General features: G+C 43.5%; 1 protein-coding gene across 1 annotated transcript; it reads right to left on the bottom strand.

Moving 5' to 3' along the window:
- Window positions 1-1356: 1356 nt before the first annotated feature.
- Window positions 1357-19870, bottom strand: naa80 (N-alpha-acetyltransferase 80, NatH catalytic subunit; the record flags this gene model as incomplete). Its single annotated transcript, XM_084332950.1, has 3 exons — window positions 19809-19870; window positions 1773-2527; window positions 1357-1505 (listed from the first exon to the last, which is right to left on the bottom strand). The coding sequence occupies exons 1-3, from the start codon at window positions 19832-19834 to the stop codon at window positions 1357-1359; spliced, it is 930 nt and encodes a 309-aa protein (XP_084189076.1). The 5' UTR covers window positions 19835-19870.
- Window positions 19871-19886: the final 16 nt, after the last annotated feature.

Below are 19886 nucleotides of genomic sequence, written 5' to 3'. Positions count from 1 at the left end.
CCCCTGCCCCCCCCCCCCCCCTCTATGTCGAGCTGCTAGTGCTGGACCTCTGGACTTGAACTGTGCTGCACTGTATCCATGTCCCCAACCACTGCACTTTTACAGTCTTATTGTTGTCTCACTGTTCTGTCCTGTTTTGCACTTATTTATTATTATAATATTATGTTATTCTTATTTGTGAAAAAAATATCATGGACTGTAATTTCGAATCACGTTCCATTTGTATATACAATATGGTGAATAAAGTAATCTGAATCTGAAGACATGTTACGCTGTGACCAGCAGCTCTATAGGTCGCTCTGTTGGTATTTTCCCACAGACCGACATTTTGCATGGAGGTCAAGTGTACAGTATGTGTGTGTGCTCATGACAATGGGCTAAAAGGGGGCATGGCAATAGGAGTGGCCTATCGCTAAAAGGTGCATAACTTCCAAATGGATTCACAGATTTGCACAGGTCTTTGTGGAAAGATTGGTCATGAGCCAAAGGAACAGCTGATTAACTGGTCAGGCCAATTGGCCAACAAGGGGAGTGGCCTATAACTAAAAGGCACATAACCCCTAAACAGATTTACGTAACATGAATCTGTTTAGCGGTTATGTGCCTTTTTGTTATAGGCCACTCCCCATGTTGTTATAGGCCACTCCCTATGTTGTTATAGGCCACTCCCCATGTTGTTATAGGCCACTCCCTATGTTGTTATAGGCCACTCCCTATGTTGTTATAGGCCACTCCCCATGTTGTTATAGGCCACTCCCTATGTTGTTATAGGCCACTCCCCCTTTGTTTGCCAATTAGCCTGAACTGTAAATCATGACCAAACGTTGTGAATAGCTTGATCATGGGGCAAGCATACACACATAGCCACGCCCCCATATTTGGTGAAATTCTCTTTACATCCGAGTAGCTACCAATAAACAAAATGCTCTGAGAAACAAAATTTGTCTGAGAAAGAGATCTCGTCAATGTGACCGTCTGACTGTTCCAGGCCGTCGTCATCATCATCCAACACCTCAGGCTGGCCTGTATCCTAACAACCAATCATATATATCTTTTTTATAAAAAAACATTATACATTTACATACATACATAAAAGTACAGTGTGCAAAACTGCCTGCTGAAATATTTCTTATTTATTAAACAAAAAAACACTTGAAGCTGCTGAGAGTCGTGCATGACACCTGGAGATGTATGACAAGATTGCTCTATTTTGACTAAGACATGTGCATTCCTGTGTCTTTGCGTGACTGAGTGTGTGTTTGTCTGTGTGTGTGTGTGTGTGTGTGTGTGTGTGTGTGTGTGTGTGTGCGTGCATGACTGAGTGTGTGTGTGTGTGTGTGTGTGTGCATCCGTCTGTCAGATGTCCTTGTGCATCCAGAATATTGGGACTCCCTTGGCATCTCTGTAGGGAGTGACATCCAGAGTCTGAACTACCTGCTGTCCTACAGACTGAGGAGGAGGGGGGATGGAGGGAGGAGGAGGGGGGATGGAGGGAGGAGGAGGGATACCAGGAGGAGGAGGAGGAGGAGGAGGGAGAGAGATAGATGGAGGGGGAGGAGGAGGAAGGATGCCAGGAGGAGGAGGAGGAGGAGGGAGAGAGATAGATGGAGGAGGAGGAGGAAGGATGCCAGGAGGAGGAGGGAGAGAGATAGATGGAGGAGGGGGGAGAGAAGGAAGGATGCCAGGAGGAGGATGTGGTTGTGAAGAGGAAGGAGGAGGAGGTGGGAGAGAGATAGATGGAGGAGGGGGTGGAGGAGGAGGAGCAAGGATACCAGGAGGAGGAGGTGGTGGTGAAGAGCAAGGAGGAGGAGGAGGTAGTGATACACTAGAAGGACCGCCACCTGAAGCTCCTGAGTCTTCATTCACATGTCCATGTGTCTGTGCCGCTGTCTGTCCATGTGTCCCTGTGTCCCCTCCCGGCATCCTGGAGAACCTCAGCAGCGTCTCCATGGGAACGAACGACGCCATGGAGCCCGCGCTCTGCACGGGCGTCGACAGCGAGTACCCCACGTGGGCGTAGAAGTGTTGCTTATCGTGGGTGGTCAGACACAGGCGCTTGAACCCGCGGCTCCCGGCGTAGCGCTCCGTCTCCTCCATCAGCGTGCGCCCGTAGCCCTTCCCCCGCTCGCTCCGCGACACCACCACCGACTCCACGAAGAGGCTCCCCCCGTGACCCACCACCCGGGACAGGCGGGCGTGGCCCAGCAGACGCTCGGACTCCCCGCGCCCCAGGAGCAGCACCAGGCAGATGGGGAAGTCCAGGGAGGACTTCTGGAGGGAGTGGATCCGGGCCACCCGGCTGCGCCGCCACTCCGCGTTGACCAGGTCGGCGCAGGGGACCAGGAGTTCCGGCCGCCGGTGGATCGGTACCGCGCGGACCTTTTCCGGAGCGTCTGAGAGTTTCGCCGCGTTTCCCGCCTCTGCGCTTGTCGTCGGGGCTGCGCCGGCCTTCCCTGGAGCTTCCGTATCCGACGTTGGAGCGGCGCGCCGGTCGTCTGAAGTGGACTCTGGTGCTGCCGGGTCACACCTGCAGCGGTCAGGGTTTAACTGAGGTCAATTCTCAGAAGGTTTCCTCGTCATTGTTATCAAGGCCTTATCGGGAGAATGGCAACAGGAATCTAACGGGTTTACGAGAACATGCTCTTTGAATGCCAGTACAGAAGAGTATCTCCCTTCATCATTAAAATAAACTCCCAACATTATGGGAAATGCGTTTACCGTCTTCTCCAGAAGCGGATACGGACCACTAGCCTAGCTTAGAACCCTGGGAGCTGTGTTTTTGGCCAACAGCTAGGCTAGCCGGTCCGTATCCGCATCCATTAATTTGTGCTAAGCTATAGATAGATTTCTACTAAACGCACAGAGAGGAAATTGGTATCCATCTTCTTGTCGGACTCTGGAGAAGACGGTAAGCACATTTTCCATGTTTGCGTGTTCCTTTAAAGGTTAAATCATGAAATTGACATAAAACTGTGATGGAAGATTTTGTTTACCATGATTAATATACTTATATAATTATTGATTATAAGTATGAGACTTCAGTTCTCTCTTCTCAAGGATCTTTCTCTCGCTCATAAGTACATTCTGTTTGCTGAAAGGTCCTTTTCTCATGAGAACAGCCCGTCTTAGCCGGTCCTGGGACAAAATACAAGGTAACCATATTACTCGTCTGTGCAAACATATTCTATCTTGCTTATTCATCCATGCTGAAGCTGTGAGAAAAGTGTAACATTGGCACATGAGATAAACAGTGGGCAGTCTCTGAGAGCTCCCTACGTCTGAGATACTGTTAAGCACCTGTATGCCTTGCCCATATACTGAGAATATATGACTATATGATTCACAAGGTGAGTAAATGTGTTGATGTACATGTCAGCCATGTACAGTACTGTATATAACTAGGCTAAATTGTCTCATCTTAAAATTTATATTTAATTTTTTTGTCTCAAAGCTCCTTTTAGAGTGATCATTTTTGGTCCATATTTGTCTTGTTGTTTCTTTATAGAGTGACATTTGAATAAAAAATGTCTAACTATAACTTCATGATATTGATATCGCCCAGCCTTAATCCAAAGCATCAATAATCTTGTGACCACTTCCCAGTGTGGCTGGCTAGATAACCCGGTCGCAGCCTGCAATGTGTAAACAAACATAGTCGTGGACAATCCCTGAGCTCAGTGGCGGCATGATAGGAGTCATAGGCCTCTAGTGCTTTCCCCACTGTGACCTCCACCAAGGCAGCGTTCTCCACTGGACTTAGGGACGTGATGTTGGGATAACACTGTGACCTCTACCAAGGCAGCGTTCTCCACTGGACTTAGGGACGTGATGTTGGGATAACACTGTGACCTCTACCAAGGCAGCGTTCTCCACTGGACTTAGGGACGTGATGTTGGGATAACACTGTGACCTCTACCAAGGCAGCGTTCTCCACTGGACTTAGGGACATGATGTTGGGATAAACTGAACAGACTTGGAACCAGCTTCTCATCAATCAATGCACTATTCTACTCTGTCTGTCTATTATTTTATTACCGGTTCTAAACTGTCAGGTATTGAACTGAGATGGGTATCGGGCAGGAAGAAAGACTGTCAAGTTTTAAAACGGTGTGGGGGACCCAGGTGGCGTGAATATTTCCCCATAACGGGGTTGCACTTTCGCGTTCGGTTTGCGTGATCTGATTGGCCACTGACGTTTCTGGTCATGTGACATGTGCGCCAATCGCGTGACGCCTGTTTCTGCGCCTATTTCCGCCTCGAACAGCCTGCAAACTACCTAACGCCTAGTTTATCACTGGTTAACCCTTTCAGTGCCACGGACGACAAATATCGTTTTATTGTTTTATTAGCGATCGTCTATCCCTGTGTAACTGCAGGTCAGTCACTTAGACTGACCTGGGATCTGTAGATATGTAGGGGCGGGAGCCAGCTGGCTCCTTGTGCTGGCAAGAAGTCTGATCAACATGGAAGTCATCGCGGGACGGGAATCAGCCTGGAATATATATTTACAGCAGCCAATACTCAATCAATAAGCGTGATCGATATTTGGAATGGCGATCAGGAATTGGAATGATCTTTTTGGAGAACATCTGATCTGAGGTAAGGAATCTATTTTTCCAGTCTTGGGATAATCAGAGTTGTATTCACTGAGATCTCAGCGTTTGCCCTATGTGTGATGTGTCTGTGTGTGCGCGATCGCTGATGAGGAAATAAGAGAAAAGATTTTTGAGATCGCCTCTATAGCGTGCATACGTACACATAATATACTATCGATAATCTAGCGTTTATTTGAAAACTATTCATAAATAGGCTGAAAAATGACAACGTTTTTGTGTATTCTAGAATATTCCAGTAAATGTCTTTTATCATGGAATCTTTATATTTTCCTTGAAAACGAGGGCTTTTCAAAATGCTATAAAACGAAAATGAACCGATAAAAAAACAATCCGCTTCGACAATGTTGACTGGAAAACGAATCATTGATAAGCGACGGGCAGATTAGACACATAGCCATAATTTAAAACATAGATTAGGCGTTTTTAAGATAACATTGAAGTGGATGGTGGCATTCAACGGGTAAATCAAGGTTAAGCAATGGCTCTGAAAGTGTTCAGCTTAGGCGACTCTTTCGAAGTTGGTTAAGGTTAGAGTTTGGAATCAGGGCTGGTGTTCTATCGCCCTGCTCTAAGACAAACTCTAACCGACTTCGAAAGAGTGCCTAAGCTTAACCCGTTAACCGGTGATAGAAACAGGCGTCACACGATTGGCGCACATGTCACATGACCAGAAACGTCAGTGGCCAATCAGATTGCGCAAACCGCACGCGGAAGTGCAACCCCGTTAGGGACAATATTCACGCACCTGAGAGGGAGGTTTGTCCTGAGAGGGAGGTTCGAAGGGTCAAAGTGGGTATCAAACAGGAAGGAAGACTGTCAGGTTTTAAACTGTGGATATCAAACAGAGAAGGTAAAGACGGTTTTAAACTGTTAAACAGTAATTCAGAACTATTTTATTGCACTGCACTATTGCACTATTTTACTCTGTCCATTCTATTTTACTCTTTTTATTATTGTATATTTTAAAACTGCCATAGAATCAAACCATAAACAAGGTGGCCTGTTGGGATGTTGTTGATCCTAATGTGAAAAACTATATCACTTTTTATATGTCTGCACTTTATGTGCCCATCTTTTTTGTGGCTGTGAAGCACTTTGAGCTGCAATTCTTGTTTATTATTAAATTATGAAAGGTGCTATACAAATAAAGTTTAGACCAGGGACTCCTATCTGACAAGATCATTGTGTTTTTTGTATGTGATTTAGTCCAGAATTCTATAGTTTATAAGCTATGTAGGTGGGGAGATACCAGTGGAGAGAAACCTATGATCAGAATAGTCCTTCTTGTAAACTTCTAGTGAATAGATTATTAAAATTAAACTATTACTGGTTTTGCTGGGGACCCTCCCTCCAAATGACCCCTGGTGTCCCCCTGAAACCCTCTCAAGGACCCCCTGGAACCCTCTCAAGGACCCCACTTTGAGAACCACTGCTCTAGAAAATCCAATAAATTTTTTTATTCTATTTCTTTTTGGGTTTCTGTATTTTTTCACCTATCCCAATTTAGTCGTTATGTCAATTCCCTTCCTGGTCGTTGCACGCATTGCCCCGCTTTCGGCCTGGGGATGGTGTAGTAGAACTACCACATGCCTCCTCCGATACATGTGGAGTCGCCAGCCGCTTCTTTTCACCCGACAGCGAGGAGTTTCACTGGGGGAACGTAATGCGTGCAGAGGTTCACGCTATTTTGCCCAGATCCCCTCCCTGCTGAACAGACCGACCAGTAGGAGTCGCAGTTTACAACGACCAGCACACACACCCCACCAGCTTCCCACCCGCTAACACCCGTTAGTAGGGACGACTGACCAGCGCCGGAGGTACCGCTGACAGCTGGATTCGATCCCAGAGTCTCTGCGGTGGTAGGCGAGTGCTTAGTCCACTGCGCTACCCAGCCGCACCAATAACTTTACATTTGAAAAAGATTACATTGGAGCATATAGTCAAGGTCTTCTAAGCCTATATGGGATATATTTATCAACTGTTTACATATGATATGGGCCTATTTATCAATTGATTTAAATACATATTTGTCATATAGGCTAAATGTTCTTACAGAGGAAATTATGATCAGATATACTTGTACAAATGTTTGACGGATGAGGTAAATTACACAACATGGCACATTTTAGTAGAATTTAGTCATACAGTACATGATTGTGAACAGCCTGCAAAATAATAACAGCCAACGTTACAACGTTAACGTACATGTGACAGAGCTTGAGGATGAAGATGCATTCCCAAGAAATACTGTTGGAACCACACAAGCAGTATAAAAAGAGCATAGAAACACATGTTAACACACAAGCATACATGCAAATGACGATGCTCACACACACACACACCACACACACACACACACGTCAAAAAGGCCAAGTGCAGCTACAGTACTTATTGTGTTTGATGTCCCTGTTGTATATTATTAAAAGGCGACATAGATGTTTCTGAGCTCTAGCAACTCAGTGGCATTTTGAGAAATCATAACATGATGACTTCTGGTTTGAGAAATCGCTAGAAATACTCGCCATGCCGGTCTCGACTCCCGGAGTCAGCATTGCCTTCGGCTTGGGCTGATCGTCATACTAACTCGTTTGGCTGGGTTAGGGGGAGGGCAAGTCATGGGTGGGGATCTGGCGTTGTGGACAGCGACGCCTACAGGTCAGGTCTGGGCGCCTGCTCAGCGAAAGGCAGGACTTGATGAAGGCAGCGTGACCTCCCACGCGTTACACTTCACCAATGAGAGCCCTCGCTGCCAGGTGAAAAAATAGTCACTGGCTGTCGCCGCACATGTCGGAGGAAGCGTGCGGATGACTTCAGGGTTCCCTTGTACCGACCAGTAGGAGAACATGCGCACAACAAACATGTAGGGGAGGGGGGGAATTGGCACAACGACTAAAATTGGGACGGGGAGAAAACAGAGAAAAGAAATCAGAGAAAGAGGATAAAAAAAATAAAATAAAAAGAAATACTCGACATGCACGCTTCCGATCGGACAGACAGAAGGTAAACGCACCATTCATTTTGGACCGGACAAAATCTTTTAAATGATTAATTCACAATCATAATATTTATTTGGAGCAATACTTTTATTCTACACATTTCTAAAAGCTCTGTGGCTGTAATACTTTCTTTAACACTTTCACTACCACACTACAGAAGGTTAACCTTTCACTACCACACTACAGACGGTTAACTTTTAACACTTTGAGTGCCAACGACAAGAAATCACGTTGTTCACCGCCATGCGTTGAGTGACAACGACGAGAAATCTCGTTATTTAATTGTTATTGCTTTTATTAGCGATATCCATAAATTTTTCATCAATCCAGCCTCACGTTATCATTGGTACTCGAACAGGGCAAATACCGTCTCCCGGATGGTAATGCACCCATTGGATTGGACTCAATGGAAACGCATAAAAAAAAACGGAATCCACATTTTACTTCTTAGGCATGTAACCAGAGATGATTGCATTCATTGTGGACCCTCAGAGCAGCGTGGAATATGTGTTTCGAGGTTGGATCGTTGGATCAATAAACGCGATCGATATTTGGAATGGCGATCAGGAATTAGAATAATCTTTTTGCAGAACATCTGATGTGAGGTAAGGAATCTATTTAACAGTCTTGGGGTAATCAGATGTTTTTTTCACATATTCCACAACGTGTCCCCTATGTGTGTATGTGTGTATATGACGTTAGCGCTGACCAGGTCATAGATAATCGATTTTTCAGCCCGCTTCTCTAGCGTGCATAAGTACACATATACTATCGATAATCTAGCGTTTATTTTAAAACAACTCATAAATCAGCCGGAAAATGACAACGCGTTGTGTGTATTCCAGTAAATGGCTATTTCCGCGGAATCTTTTTTTCTTTCTAGTAATTTCCAAAAACTTGTTTTACAAAACGGTATGAAACGGAAATGTACAGATGAAAAAACAATCCGTTTCATACATGTTGACTGCAAGCAAGTCATTGATAAGCGACAGGCGTATTAGACACAGCCATAATATAGAATATAGAAATAGCTCCGCGAAAATCATGAAATATCGGAAAATCAGTCCAAAAAGGCTGGCATTAAAGCGATAAATCATGCGCCCCCTGCTGGCACTCAATGTGTTAAAAGAGCTTTCCTTAAAATGAAAACGGCTCACAAGACGAGGTATTGGTGCTTTTAACCCTTTCACTACCACACTACCAAAGGGTTAACCCTTTCACTGCGACACGTCAAAGGGTTAACCCTTTCACAACCACACTACAGACAGTTACGCGTCCGTATTGTAGTAGTGAAAGGTTAACCTTCTGTAGTGTGGTAGTGAAAGGGTTTAAAAAAAGCACCGCCTAACATTTGGAATTATTGTTTGTGCACTGAAGGTGTTCAGCGCACGGCCATCACCGGCCCCTCCCACGCCAGAGAGGCAGGCTATTAAACATAATGTCATGCCTGCCGACACTCCGCTTTAGCCTGTAATGGTCACTTGTCACGTCTCCCGTTCATCTCCTGCATTTAGTGTAAATCTCATTTGATAATCAACAAGCAGCCTTACTGTCGATCTGCATCACACGCTAAAATATATATAAATATAAAATATACACGAGGAGCGATATGGTCTAACATCGTAGATTTTAATAACATAAATCTATTACAATCTTTTCTTAATTGAATTCCTTATTATTTTTCATAGATTTTAATGGCAGAAATCTATTAGAAATGTTCAGGGAGGCTTTAATGTCAATTGTCTGTGCATTTTGTGCCCGTAATTCTTTTTGCCAACTTTATGCTCATTTTATGCCTATGTCTATTCTGTGCTGTGCAGCACCTTGGGCTGCAATTCTTGTATGAAAGATGCTAAATAAATAAAGTTTATTATTATTATTATCATCATCATTATGTAACCACATATGAAACAGAACCAATTTGGGTGAAAGATTAGAAATGAGCATTCTGCTATGATAAACAAGGCCAGCCCGACAACAGAAACCACAGTCCTCTAGGTAGCCGAGTACAGTTTAAAGAACAAGCCTAGGAACTTAGCCTGTATGTGTGTAATGTATGTCTACCACGCATGCATGTTTGGTGTTGGCCGATTTGTAATTCCATTAACACATTGGCGACCATGGTTTGCAGTGTAATATGGTTCTGGACGACCAGGGTTTGTCAACAAACCGATGTACTTTCTAACAGCTATATATATACTTTATAGTATTTGTAACTGAGGGGTTACAAAACCCTGACTGTATTAAAGATTGTGATAGATTAAACCACTGCTAGTTATGTACTTAGTATTACTTGCCAGACAGTACATCTAATTATGGCAGACACTCATAATAACACGGCACAGTGACAAAGAAATATCATTGAGGGTATTTATTGTTATGAATCAAATTGTACATATATGAGAATTAGGGTCGCGCTTGTATGGCGAAGAATATGCATAAGTCAGTCAGTAACAAAAGTCAGTGGGAATAGAATAATTCCTACGATGGGGTACTAGGCTAACGCCGCCTGGCGTAGGATGGCAATTATAGGGGGAAACGCTGGTACCGCTGGAGACAAGGGGGTTCCTCCCAGAGATGTAAGCTCTGGAGGAGAGAGGAATGTTCGGATACTCAGTCTGATCAATTGAAGAAGAAGGGGGTTCACGTACAGAATCCAGTCCTTGTAATCCAAAGCTCAGCATCAAAGCAATAACTGTAATCCAATTGCACGATAGCAATGATGATAGCCAGCTAGCCTCAATCCACGAAGCCAGCCCGAAGTAGGTCCTCACGGTGGTTAAATCCAAACGCCAGTGGAGATTAACGATGCTCTTCTCCAAGGGTAGTACGTTCCACAATCACTATAATCCAACCAATACTGGTTCTGCAATCGCCGCCGTCGGTTCCAATGTGCACATGTCCAGTAGGTTCTCCGACTAGGCCTCCTCGTGTACTGGCACCAATGTATTTAGTCCACGCACACTGGCTAAGGTCCACTAGCTAAACGAACGAACTGCTGGGTAATGCTGCACACGAACGAACTGCTGTTGGCACGATACACAATAATTAACGACTCTTTACTTCACATTAAGCTAAGTCGAACTTGACGTTACTGCATTAAATCTGACACTTTTACTATTCACTTCGCACGTGGTTCTCAACGCTCTGTTAGACGAACTGCTTCTCACTACATTAGAATCACACTGCGTGATGAACGATGAACAGCTACTGTTCGCACCTGCCGCCGTATATATACTTAAGTGGCGTTCTAGTGCCGAACCTCAGTTCTCGTCTCGAATCAATGCGCCGTCTCCGGGCATGTTGCGACTCGCCTTTGAACCTGACTTTGGGGGCTTGCGGTCTGGCGCCGATAGCGTTATCCAATAAGGAAAGCGAATATTACTAGGATTCAAACGCAGGCTTAAAGGGATATAACGTGTATATATAAATAATATACAAGGTATATAAACAATAAATGTAGATTCTCAGCTTTAATCTGGCCCTTCACAACAGTATTGCTATCTGTCCATTCTCATTGTCAGTGCATAAACCGTGCCTTCATAATGGCTTAAAGGGGAACTCCACTTTTTTTGGAAATTAGCTTATTTAACATCTTCCCTGGAGTTAGACAAGAAGATGCATACCTTTTTTGTCTCTGTGTGTGCATTTTAGCTTTGGGAATAGACGCTCCGTTAGCATAGCTTAGCTTCATCACTGGAAGTGAGGCAGGACAGTAGCCTTACAGTGCCTTACAGTGTATTGCAAGGTCTGACATTGACCAAACTTGATATGCATGACCTTGGTGGGCTCTAGGTCAACTCCTGAAAAGGGGGTCAATGTCAGACCTTGCAATCAAAAGTTAGGGGGCGCACTGAAATTATGGCAAGGGTTATTAGCCCCCTAACTTTTGATTGCAAAGTCTGACATTGACCCCCTTTTCAGGAGTTGACCTAGAGCCCACCAAGGTCATGCATATCAAGTTTGGTCAATGTCAGACCTTGCAATACACTGTAAGGCACTGTAAGGCTACTGTCCTACCTCACTTCCAGTGATGAAGCTAAGCTATGCTAACGGAGCGTCTATTCCCAAAGCTAAAATGCACGCACCGAGACAAAAAAGGTATGCATCTTCTTGTCTAACTCCAGGGAAGATGTTAAATAAGCTAATTTCCAAAAAAAGTGGAGTTCCCCTTTAAAGAAAATAAAAATCCATCGGTTGGTTGTCATTTTATAGCGTCGTGAATATAAAATATTAATGCTTGTATATCTTATCGTGTGTCGTCATGTTTGTTTATATGTTTGTTTAAAAAATTTAAAAAAAATAAAAACAAAAAAAATAAAAAAAGCGTTATCGCAGTTTTCGTCTCGTCTTTTTTCTGGGAAGCTAGATATGAGGCTAAAGACTAGTCACGTTATATCAAATGCCATTTCTGTTGTATATATACGAATGAAATAAAACAAACTGCTTAGCATCCGGACTATTACAGAGCATCTATGGATGAAATGGGGGCGGCGGGGGACGCCGATCAGTATTATTGATTAGCAATACAGTGTGTGTTCAAGTAGCCATATTCACTGATTAATCGCTTGCGTGTTACAACAATGTCCAATCCGGCTGTAATTTGGGTGAATAGTATCCTACCGTCAGCCCATGTGATCGCCGGCAGCATTTCGTCATTATTCATCGGCATCTGGTAGATCGATATGTCCATTGGCTGATCATAAATCCCATTATTCCAGGCTGAAATCTGCGTTCCGTAACGTGATCAAAGATGGAGGATGTTCGGCTGGGATCCAGGCTCATATGAAACGCCCCAGACAGTAAAAAAAATTATTTTCCCATTCGGCCTCGATGATACTGCAGTGGAGCGATGGCGCCCCTAAGAGGATCTGGCCGGTATTGCATGTCGCCGATTTAAATCTGGCGGGTAAATCTGCAGAGTCGATCCGGGATCTTGATCCGTTTATTAATATGGAATAAAACAATAACAACTTGCCACGAGTTAACTCGTGGCTCTGGTCCTCAACGGGTGGAATCGAAACACGAGTTAACTCGTGGCTGGTCCTTAAAGTGTTAATCGTGACCACGATATCAAGCAAAATAATTGCTATTATTATTGTTGTCATAATGGTGCAGCCCTAACCGCAAGTATACATGTCCCGAAAAAACCTAAAAACTAACCTTCGTACCGTCTTCTACTATCATGCACTTTTCCACTAAATAATCTTCCTTGCCTACAGTATATTACTACCTACTATGCACTCAACACTGGAGCACCCAAGTTTCAACACTGTTTGATGAACATTGTTACTCAGCTGAAAGAGATGTACCCTTCCTGCTGACTTGTCGTACAGAACCTGTAAGTCACTTTGGATAAAAGTGTCAGCTAAATCAAAACGTAAATGTAAGATAATTAGCCTACGTATTAACATTAGTAACCATGTGAACAGAACTAACTATGACGGCACGGTGGAGTAGTGGTCTGTCGCCTCACAGCAAGACGGTCCTGGGTTCGATACCCGCTTGCCGGGTACCCGGGTGGGAGTTTGTTCTCCCTGTGCCCCCAAAAAAGATAACCCCAATGAAAAAACATGCAGAACAGATCGCTAACGCTGTCGCGTCCGTGACGAAGATGGACAGGAGCACTTGGATGGGTCCCACGCCGCAGCCCACGTCTGCTCCCGGCTGCTTGGGGAGGAAGGACGACGGGGTGGGTCAAGCACAGAGAGGCACTTCATTGGTGACCCAATGCCAATGTGTGTGTGTGTTCCTGTGTGTCGCCCGTCTTACATGTGTGTGTTGCTGTATGACAAATAAACACTTCATGTGTGAATGAAAGAGAAAGAGAGTGTGTGTGTGAGTTTATGTAGCCTATGTGTGCTACTTAGTATCTTAGTGTTAAGTGTTTAGGGGTTGTACAGTATGTACGTTGTTATGTGAATGTGTTAGTATCTCTGTGAGTAACAATGTGAGGCCCTTTGGTGTGTGAACACTGTGTGGACACAGGCAAACCTCAACTTCTTGCAGTGTATTTTAGTACATAATGTACTAACAAACCAAGTCAAACGGATTGCAACGTTTTGAAACAGAGCATTGCTACAGTGTTAAAAGTTCCAACTAATACTCTTTCAAGGCTCAAGCCTCGCCTCTAACTCAGCAGGTAAACACTTTCTACTAGTGTAAACTGTGTTCATTATGGTGTTAAATTAAATATGGTGTTAAATTAACTATGGTGTGAAATTAACTATGGTGTGAAATTATTATGGTGTTAAATTAAATATGGTGTGAAATTAACTATGGTGTGAAATTATTACTGTGTTAAATTAACTATGGTGTGAAATTATTACTGTATTAAATTAACTATGGTGTGAAATTATTATAGTGTTAAATTATTGTTAAATTAACTATGGTGTTAAATTATATATTATAGTCTTAAATTAACCATGGTGTTAAATTATCATGGTGTGAAATTAACTGCAGTATGGTGTTAATAATTAACTATAAATATGGTCTTTATGGTTACACCACATGTTGTAGTAAAGCCTCATTCATAGTGAACTAGATGACATTGGCAAGTGTTCTCTGAAGCTATTGAGGGATTAGTTGTCCACATTACCGCAGCCTAACTTCTAAAATACAACCTGCGTTGCAAAGCCGAACAAAGAAAGAGCATCACGAATAAGGCCAGCAGTAGACTCGACTTAGTTTAACCTGTGCTGTAGTGAAAATGAAATCATACAAACTCACCAGGCGAGGAGGACAGGAGACGACGACTGTTCTACACAGAGACAGATCAGCGAGGCTGTCATCCGACTGCCTAAACGGTTGTTAGTGACAATGCAATGCGTGCACTTATTTCCCACGCTGAGAAAGTGCCAATAAAGGGGTGTCAGGAGAACAGGACATTTGTAGAAGTTCGATAAGCAAGAACTTAACTTCTGCTCAGCCAAGGCAGTGAAGTGCCAACCTAATATCACTGTATTTACATCCAGCAAGAGAAAATTAGGAACTAACACTTGTGTGGCTTTCAGTAAACGGTCAGCAACATTTAAGTGATGCAAAATGTGTGCTATGTCACAAGAAAACCTCAGAGAAAAAGAACGCTATAAGCTACAAGATGGCCAAAGACAGATGCAAGTGGAGAAACGTTGTTGCTGCCCTATGCGCCAGCCGGCGTAATGGGGATAAGTATAAACAAATTAAATAAAGAAGCTATATACTAGGCAATTTACTGCTTTTAGACTATCTGTGTTATAGTAAACAAATAAATGTTGTCTAAATTATATGAAATGCTTTCCAAAATAATTAGTTTCAGTTCGATACTGTATCTCACTTCCTATTACCATTACGTCCAATATGATGAACATCACTTGATTATACTATCTAACGTGTGATTATCAATACCTAAGCAGATATGGTAGCTATTGGGTATTGAAAAGAGTGCAAACTAAACAAAAGAGTAAAACTACATCTGTCGTTGACGTCGTCCATATCATCCCTAATCTTTAGTTTAATTGGTCCCTGGTTCCGACACCACTCTCCAGTTGGCTCTCTCGTGGATTGAACTTCCAAGTGGAATTCTGTTCAATTTAAGAATCCATGCCAAGCTACTCCTATGGGTTCTGGTTTCAGACTTTGGAAGGGAATTTATTTTGTATGTTCTCAAGTCCACTCCCCTTGACCATACTGTAGAAAGGAATAGACCTAGCATTTATGAAGTCTTCAATGTTGTGGTTTGGAGCACTAGTTAAAAACTACTCATAGCACTGGGTTATGGTGAAGAGCTCTGGTCGCTCATAGGACTGTGTTATGATGAAGACTCTGGTCTTGGAGTTTTACCACAATAGTGGTAAGGGAGAACTCTATGACCTCACTTCCAGAGCCAGTGGTGATGGTTGTCAGTGGGGTCTCAGGACACCTAGCGGTCCTGACGTGGTTCCAGGGGGTCCCCTGCTAAATATAGAATTTAAATTTCACTAATAGATTCTTCACTAAAGGTTAACACAATGAAATAATTACTATTCTGGTTCCACTCTCTCCTGTCATCTCCACACCTACAGCTACAGTTATGGAATTCTCAACTGAATCATATCCAACAACAAATATCTTCTCAGATGGAGGTCCCTACTGGGGGTCCATGGCCTATTGCGTAAAGGTATCAACTTGGGAGTCCTTGACATAAAAACGTTCAAGAACCACTCACCTAAGCTGCCATTACCTCATCGGCACAGTGCCAAATTACCTGTTCAGCAAAATATGAACAGACTATTTAACCTTCTACATGGAAAGTGGACAATTCCACAATTAAGGACGAAATTATTCTGGTATTGAGTTTCTGCGTCTTCTTAATTCACTATATTAATGTAATAAAATTATTGGACTTTACTGAACATGTTTTACAATATTCCTGGAGTGGAGTGGATACTACCAGTCATCATTTATATTCTAACCCCAACAGCGTTCACGGTCCCGCCCGCGTGTTGGTTTTTAACAGCGGAGCAGTGCAAGAATGTGACAATTTGACCATGTGACCGCGGCAACGCGGGAGAGCGGCAGTGCGGAAATAGGCTGTCTCTAAGACAAACTCTAACCTTAACCAGCTCCTTAACAGCGCCTAAACTTAACCGTTCTAACCTTAACCAACTCCGAAACAATGCCTAACCTTAACCTTAACCATAACTGACCGCTATGAAAGCCAGAGACAAAAAATTCTCTGAGTTTCGTAAAAGTCAGTCAAAGCTTACCAAAAGCACGAGCAGTGAACTCCAAGACCACGTGACTGAACTCAAACTAGAAAGAAACAGACTAAGAAATGACGTAAACTCCATGATCAAAACTGCTAAAAAAAATTTCATCAATGACAAAACCGAGGAAAACAAAAATAAACCATGTGAACTTTGGAAATTACTCAACAATCAACTAGGCTGCAGTAAAAAACTCAAAACCAGGTTCTCAAACATAAACATAAAGACGGACAACACGCTCATCACAGACAAGCTGGATGTAGCCAATTACTTAAACACTTTCTTCACAAACATAGCCACAACACTGGTAAACAAACTACCCTCCCACTCAGGGCAGTATGGGGTAGAACACATAGTAGCATACTACAAGAACCTAGGCGTCCACAAAGACGACTTCAAACTGGAAATAGTAACTACAGATGAGGTACTCAAAAAACTGAGCGCCCTCCAACCAAACAAGGCCACTGGCCATGACAACATCCCCTCCAAATTCCTCAGAGACTCAGCAGCAGCCATCACCCCAGTCATCACACACATAATAAACCTCTCCATAAAACAGGGACACGTCCCCAAGGACTTCAAAATTGCGAGAGTAACACCCCTGCACAAAAAGGGCAGCAAATTAGACCCGGGTAACTACCGCCCTGTTTCTATCCTTACATCCATCTTGAAAGTCATGGAAAAAATAGTATACGAACAGATCGAAAAGTACCTCGCGGAAAAAAATCTAATCTACGAATTCCAATCTGGCTTCAGAACATCCCACTCCACTGACACATGCCTTCTCTACTTGAACGACCACATCAAACAAGAGGTGGACGCGGGCAAATACTGCGGCATGGTCATGCTGGACCTACAAAAGGCCTTCGACACTGTCAATCACACCATTCTGATTGACAAGCTAAAAGCAATTGGTTTTGATAGTTTATCAGTGAGCTGGATACAATCCTACCTGGAGGGGAGGGAACAGATGGTGGAAGTAAACGGTACACTATCCCCCCCCCTCACAGTGAGCTGTGGTGTTCCACAAGGAAGCATACTAGGACCGCTACTATTCCTAATTTATGCAAATGACATGTCGTCAGCTTGTGACTGCAACTTGTTCCTGTTTGCGGACGACTCAGCCCTGCTGGTCTCTGACAAGAACAAGTTACAGGTTGAAAAAGCCCTCAGCTCGGAACTAGGCAAAATCTGCATATGGCTCGCCGACAACAAACTATCATTACACATGGGCAAAACAGAGTCCATTCTCTTCGGTTCAAATAACAAACTCAGCAAGACCGACGGCTTCTCGGTTACAGTGGGTGACAATATTATCACAAGGAAAGATGAAATTACCTACCTGGGTTCCATCCTAGAGGCTAATCTTTCCTGTGACAAAATGGCATCCAATGTAATAAAAAAAGTCAACCAACGAACGCGATTCTTGTACCGGATCTCCTCTCTGGTAAACAAGAATACCCTGAAGACTCTAGCAGGAGCACTCATTCAAGGGTACTACGACTATGCTTGCACCTCATGGTACCAAAGCACCTCAAAGGCACTAAAAAACAAATTACAAACATCTCAAAACAAGCTAGTCAGACTACTACTTGACCTGACTCCTAGAACCCACCTCACCCCTGCCCACTTTGACAACCTAGGATGGCTTAGAGTAGACGACAGAGTACAGCAACTTGCAATGGGCCTGGTCTACAAGATACACTACGTGACCAAGGTACCCATGTACATGTCAAAATACTTCCCAAAGGTCAGTGAATACCACGATCACAACACCAGAGGGAGCTCCACAAATCATGTAAAACCCAGATTCGGATCAAACAAGGGACTAAACACGTTTCGCAATTATGCCACATCAATGTGGAACGCCCTGCCTAAAGCTGTAAAGGAATGTGAATCACTACCCACCTTCAAAAACACTCTCAAAAAACACCTACGTGAGACTGCAATTCGAAACTGGCCCCTACAAATGTCCTAACCTAGTTGTACAGTAAATGACCAAGTAAGGCTTTGTCAATATTCAAATGTACAGTGTAAAATGTGTGTGTGTCCCCTTCCCAACCCACCCCCCCCCCCCCCACCTCCAATGTACAGCCCTCACCCAACCCCACCCCACCCAACCAACCTCCTCCAATGTACAGTTTCTATGCCAAATGTATATACACTCCTTTTCTGGACACTTTTGTATCACAAACAGTACTGTATTTGCAAATCTGATATGTCATAAATGTATAGATGTAGCAGCACTGTCTATCTGTATGTCATGTATGTCATATATGTTATGATGAATTGAAAATGGGGGACCCTGATGTAAACAAGTCGAAAGTCTTTCTCTGGTCTGCATCCCCTTAACAATTGTATGTATTGAGCTGTACTGTACTGTACCCATTCTGCAATCTGTTAATAAACTTTTCAATCAATCAATCAATCAATAACCATGCCTAACCTTAACCATAGAAAGAATATTGCCATTCTCTAAGACAAACTCTAACCTTAACCAGCTCCTTAACAGCGCCTAAACTTAACCGTTCTAACCTTAACCAACTCCGAAACAATGCCTAATCTTAACCTTAACCATGCCTAACCTTAACCGGCGAAAGAATACACGTTAAAAAAAAAGCATGTTAAAAAAAAAATTTGATGGGATTCGAACTCGTCAACAACGGACCGCAGGACCGCTGCTCTGCCAGGTGAGCTGAGCGCCGAATGAAAATCATGGCGGATTAGGGCGGTTACATAATTCCGCAAGCTCTGCCGCTCCGCGGCTCTGCGGTTGCCGCGCCTGCCGCGGGGCGTGTCGCAGCCAATCAGGGAAAACGCGGAAGCAAAGGCAGCACTGCTCCGCTGTTATTAAGCAATAGGCGTCCCGCCCCTCTAGTAAGCCTGCTCACCCAGTACGGTATATCTGTATTTCTGTATGTCGTGTATGTTGTCAACTTGTCATCATACTACATGTCATGATGAATTGAAAATGGGGGACCCTGATGTAAACAAGATGAAAGTATTTCTCTGGTCTGCATCCCCTTAACATTGTGTGTATTGAGCTGTACTGTATTGTACCCATTCTGCAATCGGTTAATAAAGTTTTCAATCAATCAATCAAACCCCTACTGGCGACACCTGTGTCTACAACCTCCATAAGGTCATATTACTTTTAGTAAAAATAGAGTGCGCTCGGATCACGGGATGTCAAAATAGGAGTTTACGGCTCATCAACACGACCACATAAATTGTTTGTTATAAAAAAAATCCATAGGTTAGACCAGCCAATTCATTTGCTACATGTAGTTGCAAAGAGTTACAAGCACCGGTTACATTACATGTAGATATATCACCCCTTCAGCATCAACAAATACTTAAACCGCAGTAATATTATCAAAACATGAAGAGCACCTGGTTAAATCTATGGTAAACCGTGTTTCAAGCAATAGACCCAGCCGTATTTTGATTACCAAGCATACTGTACCTACATGTTCAGTTTTTGAGATTCACCCATTGCGCTGCGTTCTTCTTCGACGATTCAGCTGCAGACTTGCGGCACCTGATCT

Source organism: Notolepis coatsorum (genome assembly GCF_963971535.1).
Source record: "Notolepis coatsorum genome assembly, chromosome: 17".
Classification (NCBI taxonomy): domain Eukaryota; kingdom Metazoa; phylum Chordata; class Actinopteri; order Aulopiformes; family Paralepididae; genus Notolepis; species Notolepis coatsorum.
This window is presented reverse-complemented; position numbering and strand designations above follow the sequence as displayed.